Source organism: Globicephala melas, chromosome 8 (genome assembly GCF_963455315.2).
Source record: "Globicephala melas chromosome 8, mGloMel1.2, whole genome shotgun sequence".
Lineage (NCBI taxonomy): Eukaryota > Metazoa > Chordata > Mammalia > Artiodactyla > Delphinidae > Globicephala > Globicephala melas.
In genome coordinates this window covers 4,302,844-4,315,348 of record NC_083321.1, presented here as the reverse complement: position 1 = coordinate 4,315,348, position 12,505 = coordinate 4,302,844, and the positions used below count along the sequence as shown (strand labels likewise).

General features: G+C 60.7%; 1 protein-coding gene across 8 annotated transcripts in view; it reads left to right on the top strand.

The window, feature by feature from the left end:
* Positions 1-6,841, top strand: part of TPCN2 (two pore segment channel 2) — a 31,197-nt gene extending 24,356 nt beyond the window's left edge. For 7 of the 8 annotated variants that reach the window (XM_030833246.2, XM_060302816.1, XM_060302818.2 and 4 more), the window contains 8 exons: positions 556-655; positions 2,570-2,641; positions 3,847-3,920; positions 4,435-4,516; positions 4,600-4,682; positions 5,003-5,084; positions 5,460-5,554; positions 6,062-6,841. In XM_030833246.2, coding sequence (XP_030689106.1) covers positions 556-655; positions 2,570-2,641; positions 3,847-3,920; positions 4,435-4,516; positions 4,600-4,682; positions 5,003-5,084; positions 5,460-5,554; positions 6,062-6,140 — 667 coding nt within the window. In that variant the 3' untranslated portion in view covers positions 6,141-6,841. Of the gene's footprint in view, positions 1-555; positions 656-2,569; positions 2,642-3,846; positions 3,921-4,434; positions 4,517-4,599; positions 4,683-5,002; positions 5,085-5,459; positions 5,555-6,061 lie in introns of those variants that run through there. The other variant, XR_009564752.1, reaches the window with a different exon arrangement.
* The last annotated feature ends 5,664 nt before the right edge of the window (positions 6,842-12,505 follow it).

Below are 12,505 nucleotides of genomic sequence, written 5' to 3'. Positions count from 1 at the left end.
GGGCCGGCTCCCCTTGTTTCTCAAGTGCGCTAAAACCCGCATTGGGGAGGCGGGGTGAGCTGGGGTCGGGGGGTAACATCTTGGGTGAGAATGGGTTTAAATTTAAATAGAAATGAGAGGCCAGTAAGGCCACGAGAGACACCAAGGGGACGGGGTCAGGGCTCGGGATGGCTCAGAGGTTAGGGAATGGGGTCAGAGGATAGGGGATGGGTCAGGGCCCCACCTCTCCCAGCTCTGCTGGGACCTGAGCTGGGCATCCGGAACCTCAGTGTTCTCCCGTGTAGGAGGGGGGTTGGGTAGCCCTGCGGCACTGCGGCGGGCTGTGCCCTGGAAGGTGTTGCCGTGACCGCCCTGGGGCTGCAGGCGTGGGCGGCTCAGGCTCTGCCCTCCTGTCACGATGGAGCTTTTCCGGTTGGCGTTGGCTACGGGGCGCGTTCCCGGCACTTCTGTGGCTCTCTCTGAGTCCCTGCGTCTCTGTCTCTGGACCACGTGTCTCCCGTCTGCCCCTCGCTGGCCTCCCGGCCTCCCCCAGCCCGTCTCCATGTGTCTCCGCAGGAAGCCGGAGGCGCTGGGCCTGCTGTCGCTGTGGGACGTGACCCGGCTGGTGAACATGCTCGTAGCCTTCCGTTTCTTGCGCATCATTCGCAGCGTGGAGGTACCGCCCCCGCCTGCGCGCGCCGTGGCCTTGCCCTGGGAGTGGGTGTGCCAGGCGAGCAGGGACCGGGCCGAGCACTGTCCACCCTGCCCGCCTGCCCCCGCCACCTGGGGCCCTTCGGGCTGCGGCCCCGCCTTGCACTGCGGCTGGGCCATGCTGGCGGCGGTTGGAAGTATGAGTGTCCAGCCCTGTTTCGTGGGGGTGCAGGCGGGACCCGTGTCGGCCAGTTGCAGGGGTGGCCTCGTGCTCCTTGGGGTCCCTGACCTTTGCAAGGAACTGGTATGCTCCCAAGCGTCCCGCGTTTCTGAAAGGCCTTCGGCACGGGCTGCTGGTGGCTACTGGTGCTCGTTTCCAGGACCCCCAGAGCAGGAGTGGGGCGGCCTGTGACCGTCTCTGAGCCTCGGTTTCTCTTAATGTTCCCACCCGGAGTAACACCCACCTTGAGGGGAGGGGAGGGGAGGCGGGTGCTCAGGCCCGGCTCCCACCTGGCACGGAGCCTCCCGTCTGCTTTCCTAAGCACTTTTCAGGAGGAAAGGAACCAAGGACATCTGACCCCTTTCTAAGTGTCCAGGTCCTTCCCCTGTCCATGTCTGTCCTTCCTACCAAGCTGTGCTCCTGGCCTGTCAGGGGAGTGACCTGTCACCCAGGGGTATTCCCCATCTGAAGGTGGCTCGGGGGTCCTGGGTGCAGAGGGGGGCTGCTGCCCTGAGGCCTTCACACACACACACACACACACACACACACACACCCCTGTGCGATTATACACACGCACACACATAGTGTACGCAGGCATGTAATCACACACACAGCCCCACAAGCACACATACAATTATACACACACACACGTAATCACACATCCACACAATCACATGCGTCATCTCACAGATACACATGACTATACACGTGCATACACCGACACGTGTATATGTGTAAGCACACACAATTGTACACACACGTGCATGGAATCACACACATACACATAATCATACACTAGAGCACACACAATACATGCGTATACAAGCACAACTGTACATACACACACAAATAATCACACGTGTGCACTCATACACACATGCGTGATCACCTGCACACACATGCGCACATGCGTGTACATGCGTGCACATAAATCACATGTGCACACACGTACAGCACGGTCCCCGCCTGCTACCATCCAGCGCTGTGTTCTCCTAACTTACCGGGTGGGGTAACCAGGCTGCTTGGAAAGGCCTTCTCCGGGGCTCAGGGTAGCCTGTAGCCGGGGTTCCCGATGGGGTCTCTGAGGCCCCATCTCAACCCTGTCACCCGGGGCTGACTGGCCATCTCCAGACCAGGGACGAGCTGACCCCGCCTCAGTGGGTTGGTGGGCAGTGTGGGCCGAGGCCCTGCACACCATGGCTTCACCAAGGGTCTTGGACTTAGATCTGCAGGGAAGGGGGTGTATGCATCTGCGTGGGTGGGTATATCCAAGTGTGAGTATGTATGGGTGGGCACAGAGGTGTGAGTGTGCGTGTGCACAGGTATAGGTATACAGGTGTGTATGGGGCCTGTGGGTGTGTACAGGTGCGTGTACAGGTGAGGTGTGTATGGGTGTGTGTACAGGTGTGTGTACAGGTGAGGTGTGTATGGGTAGCTGTGGGGTGTGTGTACAGGTGTGGGTATACAGGTGTGTATGGGGCCTGTGGGTGTGTGTACAGGTGTGTGTACAGGTGAGGCATGTATGGGGGCTGTGGGTGTGTTCAGGTGCGTGTACAGGTGAGGTGTGTCTGGATGCCTGAGGGGTTTGTGTACAGGTGTGTGGGTTGGGAAGTCACCAGTCTCCTCCTGCCTTTCCAGGTCAGCGTTGGGTGGTGGGCGGGTTGGTGTCACCTCAGTGGGACCAGGAGGAACCGGGTCTGTGCTTTCTCCCCGTCTCAGCTGATGGCTGTGGTGGCTAGTACCATCCTGGACCTGATCAGAAACATGCGGGCTTTCGGCGGGATCCTGGCGGTGAGTCTAGCTGCCTGCGCTGGCCCCTCGGGGGAGCGGAGCTGGACTGTTGGGGAGCCAGGGCTCAACAGGAGGCTGGCGGCCTTCGGAAGGAGGGTCCCTGTGTTAGGGGAGCGGGTGACCAGGGCCCAGGAAGCACAGGGCGGGGCAGGAAGCCAGAGAGAGGAGCTCAGGGCTGGTCTGGCTGGAGGTGCTTCCTGACCACACCCCTTCCCGAGCCGGAGATCCTCTTGGTCACTTCTGAATCCCTCCTGTGTCCTGGGCCAGGGGCCACACTGAGAAGATGAAAGGTGTAAGAGGCACCAGGGACCCCTCAGGGCCCACAGAGCCCCCAGTGGGGTTTGGTCAACCATCCTTGCTCAGAGGGATCTGGGGAACTCACAGTCACTTTTGCTGAGAGAGCCGTGATGTCCCCCCGCCACCCCCGGGGTCAGCCCTTCCCCCGCCGCCGCTGTTGACTACCCTGTGGCCCAGGCGGGGCAGGGCCTGGTGAGCAGGGGCCCTGGGCGCTGCTACAGGCGCGAGGCCTGGGGGGCAGGAGGGCAGGTGGCAGAGCCCTGCTGCTGCTTGCTTTGGACAGTGAGGGGCTCCTGGGGGCTCTGGCTGTCGCGGGGCGCTAGAGGTGGCGCCTTGCTTCGGGCACTGTCCCCCAGACCCCTGTTTGCACAGTGGAGGAAACTGAGGCCCAGAGGGGGCTGGGTCAGCCTGGGGGGTGCGCCTCTTCCCTGCACCCCTCCCCCCCACCGGGCATGCTGGGGACAGGTCAGGGGCGGCCAGCAGCCCCTTCTCTGACTGTGGCACAAGGCCGCCCAGTGGTGTGCTCAGACGTCTCCTGATGGATGTGGGGAGAGTGGTGGGACTTCTCTGGAGGGACCTGGCCAGCCCCCGGTCACCCTTCCATGGCACACCGTCCCCTGGCCCTCGCTGCCCTGTTCTCAGTGGAACCCTCTTCCTGCCACATCAGCCCTGGAGGAGGGGTGGACAGCCTCCGTTCTTACGCCTGGGCCCCCGGTTTATCTTGGGGCTGCCCACCGTGGCTCCTCCCCGCTTCCCTCTGGCGCGGGTGCCTGGGAGCCCCAGTGTTCCCAGGAAGGCCAGCAGTGCCCGCAGTTGGGAATCCCTGCTGGCATGCCGCCCTCGCAGGCCCAGCCTGGCTTTGCGGGGGTCCCTCCGGGGGTGCTGACAGGCCCCACCTGCCTCCCTAGGTGGTCTACTACGTCTTTGCCATCATCGGCATCATCCTGTTCCGAGGTGTCATCGTGGCTCCTGGAAACAGCAGGTGAGGGGGGTCCGAGGTGCAGAGAGCGCCCCGCCTCTGGGGGCGCTGGAGCCGCGGGTGACGGCGCCGGGCGGGGGGGTGGAGGGGTGAGACGCAGCTCCCCAGGAGGGAGCCAGGAGGCCCCTTTCTTCCTTGGCCTCTCCACCCGCCCGCTCCTCACCGAAGCCCTCCCTCGAGCCTGCACTGAGGGTGTTTCCCGTGCCGGCTCAGAGCCCCCAGCCGTGCCCCTTTCTGGGCCTACAGGCCAGGCCGTGCGCCGGCAGGGGGCGCGTCCAGGGCCAGGCCTGAACTATAGGGCCGAGGGCCCCCCCGGGCTGGCCGCTGGCCGTGTGTGTCCACAGCGTTGGCCTCCTCGCCGCCCTCAACACCTCCGAGGTCGGGGGCCGTCTCCCCTTTCCCCCGCTTCCTCAGGGGCCCAGCTGGGTCCACGCCGAGCAGGGGCCGCGGCGGTGCCAGGGCGCCCGGGTGTGTGTCCTGCCCCCGCCTCCCACCGACCTGGCTTGTGCCCCCCCAGCCTGGCCCCTGACAACGGCTCCGCGCCCTGCGGGAGCTTCGAGCAGCTGGAGTACTGGACCAACAATTTTGACGACTTTGCCGTGAGTCCTGCGCCCCCCCACCCCTCGGGACCCCCGCCTCCACCTCCCACGGCCTCCTGGACCCTGCATCTGCTGCCCCACAGGCCGCGCTGGTCACTCTGTGGGACGTGATGATCGTGAACAACTGGCAGGTGTTCCTGGACGCCTTCCGGCGCTACGCAGGCCCGTGAGTGACCCATCCTGGCGGCCCCGGCCGCGGCTCCGCGCGGGGTGCGTGTCTGGGTCTGCGCCTCCCGGGGGTGGCAGGGCGCGTGCAGGAGCAGGTGGCTTCTGGGGGCCGTGACAGCGGGGCTCGTGGGGTGACAGGGCTCAGCCTGGAGCTTGCAGAGCTCAGACCGGCTCCCGGCCGCTGGCCGAGCGCCCCTGAAGGCCAGGCTGGGCTAGCTCGAGGGCGGGAACGGCGATGGCACAGGCGGGGCAGCAGGGTCGGGGGAGCAGCCGCGCTCGGCTCACGCGCGGCCCCGGTGGCCTCCTTGTTCTCCGCAGGTGGTCCAAGATCTATTTTGTGTTGTGGTGGCTGGTGTCGTCCGTCATCTGGGTCAACCTGTTCCTGGCTCTGATTCTGGAGGTATCAGCGACCCTGCCCGGGCTCTTCTCAGTCGGAGTTGCTAACTTGCTGATGGGGGCCCACCCGGAACTTGGTCCAAAGAGGCCGTGCTGGGTTCGGGCAGCCCTGGTGGGTTCAGGCTCCGTCCTCCCTTGGGGCTGCTCGCCCTGGCTGCTGGGGGCCTCTTGGAATGCTCCTGACCTTTGACCTGTGGGAGGGGGGCTGGAGGAGGGCTCTCAGGCATCTGCTCCTGTAGGAGCTGGTGGCCTTGGATCCTGGTGTCCAGGGTGGACTTCTCAGCCAGGCCGACACTGTGGGATTGGGGTAGGGGGACAAGGCTGGTTCCGCGCAGGGCCCACGCCTACTGGTCACCCGTCCCTCCCTCCCTCTTGCCAGAACTTCCTTCACAAGTGGGACCGCCGCAGTCACCTGCAGTCCCTCACAGGGGACCTAGGGGCCACCTCTGAGGTGACCGTGGAGCTCCTGTTCAGGTGCGTGGAGGGCGGAGGCAGTGGGCGGGCGGTTGGTCCCCACGAGCCCGGGGTCTGCCTCTGCTCCTGCTGCGGGGCCGGGCCTCTGTCCTGCTCTCCGGTGAGCATCTTTCGGGAAGCACCCTCAGGTTCCGGTGGTCTCCAGGTGATTCTGTTGGTGGGTGTAGACAGGTGGCCCGAGGAAGCCTCGCCCTTCTCTTCTCCATGGTAACCTGGAGATTGTCGCTCTGCTGGTGCAGAGAAGTGACAGCCGTCCCAGAGTCAGCCCCGGGTGGTCACACTGGCGTCTCTGAGCGTTTGCTGTGTTGTTATGGCCACGCGGAGAGGTGTCCTCCCGGGCTTTGAGGGACGCCACGTAAACATCCCAGAGGTGGACCTGAGTCCCCGGGGGGTGGTCCCGAGGGGCCCCTCGTCCCGAGCACTGACGGGGCTGCTGCATCAGCTCTGCTCCCCTGCTCCTCTGGAGGTGCCCGGGGCTCCCCAGCCATCCTGTCCCCGATTCCGCAGGGATGTCCTGCAGGAGCCCACGGAGGAAGAGCTGGCAGAGAAGCTGAGCCACCACCCGCACCTGCAGCTGTGCAGGTGACATCCAGACGCCTTCCTGGCTGGGGCGGCGGCAGGTGATGCGGCCTCGGGATGGGCGCTGGCCGGGGGAGGAGGCGGCCGCGGCCTACTGGAGAGGCTGCTCCCTTGGGCAGAGCCACCGTGCGTGCCGACGCTGGGACACACACAGGCCCTGGTTTGCAGCCGAGCTGGACCTCCTCCGCGGCCCCTCAGGCGCTCTCCGTGCCACCTTCTTTTTATAAGCTGCTTCCCTGAGACTTATTTTTCTAAATATTGAAAGAGGGTGACTGGGAGGGAGATGCAGTGGCCCTCCCCCTGGGCCCTGGGATTTCCGTGGTGCCTTCACTGCTGGTGGCCTTCAGGGACCAGAGGCCCACGTGGGGCCTGCACAGGCCAACCGGCAGCTTTCCAGGGCGTTAAGCTTGGGATCCTGGTTTTACATGATAAGAATCTGGACTGTGTTTTATTATTTTATGGCTCGTGTGAGTGTGATTGGGTGCGTTTCTTTATGAGTGAGAATGCCAATCATCTTCATCAATAAGTCTTGCAAAGAAGGAGGTGGTCATCCTTATTCCGACACGACTGTGCTTCTCTGGAACGGGGCCACCCGGTCTCAGCCTGTCAGGAGCCAGTGCTGTGGTTGGACCAGCCCTTGTGGTTCATACTGTGTTAGCAACCACCGTCAGGAAACTTTGAAAAAATAAAGGTTTATTACTTACGAGACCTGGAAATTACATAGTACACCTGGGGCCACACAGCGAGGTCTCGGGTAGAGAGAGAGAGAGTGTGGGCCTGGGGTTATGCTTTTGTTGGGGTCGAGGGTTTCAGGGCCTCACTCTTTATTGGTGAATTTAAAACATAAGAGCAGGAATTTAAAGCCAAGGAAGAAAAAAATAAAGTGGTCCAAATGGTCAGTTATCAAACTCAACCAAGATTTCTAAAATAAATGAGCCTCAGTGGAGGAAGGTGGCCTGGCTCTTTATCTCATCGAGCGGCTGCCAGTGTATTTATTTGAGATAGCCGTGTTTGAAGTGGACGCCTCTGCAATCAAAGCTTAAGACAGGTACTTGCATTACAGAAAAGAAGAAAACAACTGTCGGGGCGTAACACTACCCCGGGTATGGTTGTGTAGGTTGTGCACTGCACAAGGGTACCTGGCTGCAAGGGTGTGTCCTGGCATTGACTGTCTACCCCAGGAGGGGGACACCTTTTTCTAATTTGCATAAAGACATGTATAAGTCAGCGGTGGCCCTACTTTGTGTGTCCTCAGGGTGTGTGACAGAGGGGGCTGGGGTGGGGAGGAGGGGGAAGTGAGCAGTGCGTGGCAGGCCACATTGCCACTTGGTCTGCCATCGATCCAGGTTGATAAGTGGGTTTCTCATTTCAAGGGCCAGCTCGAGTGGTTGGTGGTAGCTCCTGGCGGTTCTGTTGAGAAGGATTGGAATCTTCATGGGAAGTGGTGCTGGGATCTATTAGTGATGTCTGCTGTGGGCACCGAAGGGGAAATCAGGCTACAGATGCCGACTCCACTGCAGGAAGTCATCCCAATCTTCCCCAGCTTATCTGGGAAATGGGATGAGAGGAAAGCTTAACTGAAAAACGGCACTTCTAAAATGTCACGAAATCCAACTGCTTGAGGTTTTCTAACGGCTGGTAACGTTTTGTGTGTCCAAGCACATTGGGTTGCTGATCCCGGAGTTTTTCTGAAATTGTGGGCATTCCTCAGGTTTTGGGGACCTTTGTGGAGGTAGACAGGACTCTCCCAGACCTGCCCCCCTGTGCAGGCTGCCTTCCTGGAAGGCTGATTTTGGGTGGGGAGGCTCTCGTGGAACATGGTTTAGAAGTCGATACCCAGCTTGCCTCAGCAAGGCCCTGCTCTTCTGGGGACGAGGGTGAGGCCTGTCTGGTCAGCTGCTGTTCCTTCTGGCTGTATGTCCACCCCCCCCCCCAGATCTGAGCGCCATCTAGTGGTGGATTCAGTTCAGTTGACCTGACTCGTGATCCCCAGGGGACAGCTCCTTGCTTTTCCCAGTCCCCCTGCAGGCCTGCTTCCTCTGTGACCCGCCTGTGATCCGAGGCTGGGAGCCCGGCCTCACTGGGCTGCAAGCTTGTCCACCCAGAGTGAGCCTGGTTCTTGTGGGCGGTGTGCCCTCTGCCCTGCCCTTGTGCCGGCCCCAGCTGAAGGTCCACCTCAGAGGGTCCACGTTCCGTGTCTTGTGTGCAAAGAGGCCCTTCCGGACAGCCCACGCTGGGCCCTGGGAGACGCGGACTCTGCCCTCGGGGGGTGGGGGGCACGACTGAAGCCGCTGCTGGTGCCTGCCGTGCCGGTGCCTTCTGGACACAAGCTGGGGCACCTGTCCCTGCGTCGGTTCCCCGTGTCAAGTGATGTCCGCCTCGGAGCCTTTGTCTGAATGAGAAGTAGGGCCGAGTTCAAGGCCGAGCTGGGGCCTGGCTGCTCGTTAAGGGGGGCAGGGCTGGTGGGGTCACCCGCTTTGCAGTGCTGCCGGTGTCCTCTGTCCCCAGCCAGGCGCTCTGTGGAGCTCAGGAGGATGTCACGGCCACACCAAAGACGCGTGTGACAGAGAACACGTGCTCGCATTTGTCACTACACCCTTGCGGCCCTGGTGAGGTCTCCTGCTGCTTCCTGCGCTGCAGCGTCTCTGGTCACCCCCCAGCACTCTGGCTGAGTGCCAGGTGCAGGGGGCTCAGCCCTGTAGGACCCTGGGATTGCCCAGCACAGTGGCAGGAGTCGAGGACACCGGGAGCTGCTGTGTCTGCCCTGATGAAGACAGAAGGAAGCAGGCTGGGAGGCGGCTGTGGCTGGAGGAGCCCTGGGGCCTGGGTTAGGGGGTGAGGCAGGGCCTGTGTCTTCAGGGACTGCGGAGTCCTGGGCTGGGTGTTGGCAGGAAGTAGGTTGGAGACAGCCGGCCTGGTTGGGGGGGCAGGCCCGGGGGGGAGGGGGAAGGGGTTGGCACCCACCTGGGAGCATGGCTGGAGCGGGAGGGCAGGGCTGTGGGGCAGCACAGGGGCACCGGTGGGGCGGGGTGGTGTGGGTGCCCGTGGCCTGGACCTTGGGCCTAGGGCTGCCCACACCAGAGAGAAGCCGCTAAGATCCCGCATGCCGCAACTAAAACCGCGTGCCGCAACTAAGACCTGACGCAGGCAAATAAATAAAAGAAAAAGAAAAGATGCCATAAGGTAGGCAAGACACAACCTGGGAGAAGATACTGGTAACAGATATAACTGATGAAGGACTTGTATCTAGACCACGTGTTAGAGCGCCTACAAATTAGCAAGGAAAAGATGAACCAGTGAAAAAAAATGGGCTTGAACTGGCTTCCACAGAAAAGCAAACTCCCAAGTCCAGCAAGTATGTGAAAAGATGCTCGATCTCACAGTAATGAGTGACACGCAGAGTAAAACCTCATGGCAATAACTTCACTGTCACTACAAGGTAGGAATTGAAGAAGTCTAACCAACTGAGTGATTAGCACTTTTATATATACTTGGAGGAAATTTAAATGGACTCAATCTGTCTGGAAGACAAGTTGGCTTATTTATTGTAGTTGAATATGACATACCTTATTCTCCTGCAAGGTACACCCTCAAGAGAAGCCCCTGCCCGCGTGTGCCCGGTGGTAAAATGTCCAAAAGAGCAAAGCGAGCCCTGCAGAGAGATGGACACAGCCCAGATGTCCCCCACAGAATGCACGTGACGCTGAGGTTTATTCGTGCAGTGGGATGTGGTGCGGCAGTGAACATGGACGATCTCCAGCCACAAACGACTACGTGGCCAAGTCTTAGAAACACAATGTCGAGTGAACAAAGCAAGTTCCGAAGACTCTGTGTGGCACCATATTATTTATAAAATTCAGTTAAACCCTACAGTGTCGGCATGTACACAATGGCAGTAGGATTACTTAAAAGTGAAACACAGGGGCAGCCTGTAATCCAGCAGAGGGGTCAGCGCTGCGGAGACGGGGCAGCGTGAGAAGGGCCGTCTGGGTGACACGGGCGTGTAATTAAACTCTATAATGTACACACGTTTACATACAGGAAGTCCCCTACTAATGAACCTTCAAGTGGCGAACTTTCAGAGATGCGAATGTGTGTTCACACGTCCGGTCACGTAAGTTAGTTCATGTGTCTGGTGTACGTAGTCGCGTGCATGCATCCTCTACGAGTGGCTGTGCTTTTGTGTCCTTTAGTGTATGGAGTACAGTAGTGCAGTATTTTTATTTCAAGCCAGGATGTCCAGAAGCAAGTGTACAAGCAGCGGTGTACAGCCGACTGTGTTAGTTGGGTACCTGGGCTCACTTCGTGCGACTTAATGAACAAATTGGACTTACGAACGCGCTCTCGTAACGGAACTCGCTCGTATGTAGGGGACTTACCGTATATTCTTTTGTACATACCAAAATGTAATATATTAAAATGTAATAACGGAAGAGCACAAGAGGAGGGGAGTTGAAGACACAGGGTAGGGGCAGCTCCCCCTGGGAATTTTGTTGCCAAGGGAGCAGAGACATGAGAGCGATGGTTGGAAGGCAGGGGGGTCAAGACAACGTTGGTTATGTACGTGGGAGGAATTGTGTGGACTGTGGGGAAGATCCAGGGACGCAGGGGTGCGACAGGGAGTGGCTGTGGCCTTGGCTTTGAGTGGGGGACAGGCGTGGCCCCCTGGACGAGGGCAGTGGGCAGCAGCGGGGGCGTGGGGCAGGCTGGGGGGTTCTGTGCGCCCTAGAGTCGGCCAGCAGCATCTGTGTGTGGGGTTTCCGCCGGCCCCGCAGGCCCAGGTTCCTCGTGGGAGCAACAGAGGCCACTGAGGTCCCTTCCCGGGCCCCCTCCCACGTGCTGCCCCCCAGCCCTGGCAGCCGGGCAGGGTCCAGGCCCGGGGCCCGATCTGTCGGTGGAACCTTGGAGCGGAGTCCCAACAGGCGGGTGTGGGGCTTTCACGTGGTCTCCTCCGAATCTTGTCTTTCACCAAAACAGCCAGGGTTTGGTTTCGTGCCTTGCTGATAACTGGTGGTTCTGATTAAAACGTGAGAACAATTCCTCGCTTAAAACGAAAAGGTGGAAGGCAGGTGCGCTGTACCACTCTTAAGAACCAAAGAAGGGGGCGTGGGGCTCACGACGCCCCTCACATCAAAGCGGCCGGCAGATGCCGCGTCCCCCCGCCCTCTGAACGCGTTCGGCCGAGCTATTCTCCTGGGAAATACGATCGGAGCCGCCCCGGGGCGGCCGGCCCACACCTGCGGGACCTGGGCGGCCCGGCTGCTGCCCCGGGTCCAACAGCAGTTGGCTAATCCGTGCCTGGTCCCTGCCACACCTGTCGCCAGGTGAGCCAGACCCGCCTGGCCTTTGCTGTTTCATCGCAGTTAACGGGCAGGAAGACGTGTGGGGATGCGGGAGCTGCTGGCGCCAGAATCCACGGCTGAGGCCACAGCCGCACCCACTGTTGAAGCCTGTTGCCGGCTGAGGGCTGAGCGTCGGGCAGGAGCCTCTGCCATTGGCTCTGACCTGCGGGAGCCTCCGAACGCCCTGGAGGAGGGCTTGTTAACACCAGTCCTGGGCCCCAACCACACAGCATCCGGGGGCCTGGAACCTGCATCCCTAAGAGTTCCCAGGTGATGCTGCTGCCGGTCCAGAGACCACAGGTAGAGAACTTCCCACCCCTTCCCTTGTTTGCTTTCTTTTAGCACGTATGGAACGAGCACATGTAGCTGCTGTTGGTAAATTTTTAAAAAGCGACGTTTTCGGAGGGAGCTATGAAAGGACTCCTTTCTGGGGGGTCAGAATTGCCCAAACTGTCCGCTCTGGGCAGAGGATTCAGGGAAAGATGTCAGCTCAACAGGACACACGTGTTGGTCAGCAGGGTCCAGGCAGACGGTGCCGCCCATCCTTGGCTCCGGGTCTGTGCCCTAACTGCATGACTGGCCGTGGAGAGCCGGCTGGACCCTGAGGGCCCCTCCCAGTCTCGGGTGGGCTGGGTGGAGTGGGCTGGGACGGCACCAAGGGCCCCCGGGCTGGAAGTGGGGAGAGATGGGGGTCCAGCCACCCGCTCCCAGGCCCACAGTCCTGTGTTCTCACGCTGCCCCCCTGCACTCCCCCTGCCCACAGTGGGGTGTTTCCACTCCCTCCTCTGTCCCCAGGGCCTGCGGTGCTTAGCGTGTAGCTGGCTCGTAGCCAACATCTGTGCGTGAAAGAATCCGCAGCTATTCACACCATCTAATGCGGGAGAGAACACGAGGAGTCCCGTGTCAAACACTAGCATTTGCTCTACAAATATGTCCTGGGGGCCACTATATACCAGAACGCAAACGGAGCAGCAGGAAACGTGGGCAGCCACACTCAAGCCGGCAGCCAACGAGAGAAGTGGGAGAGAGA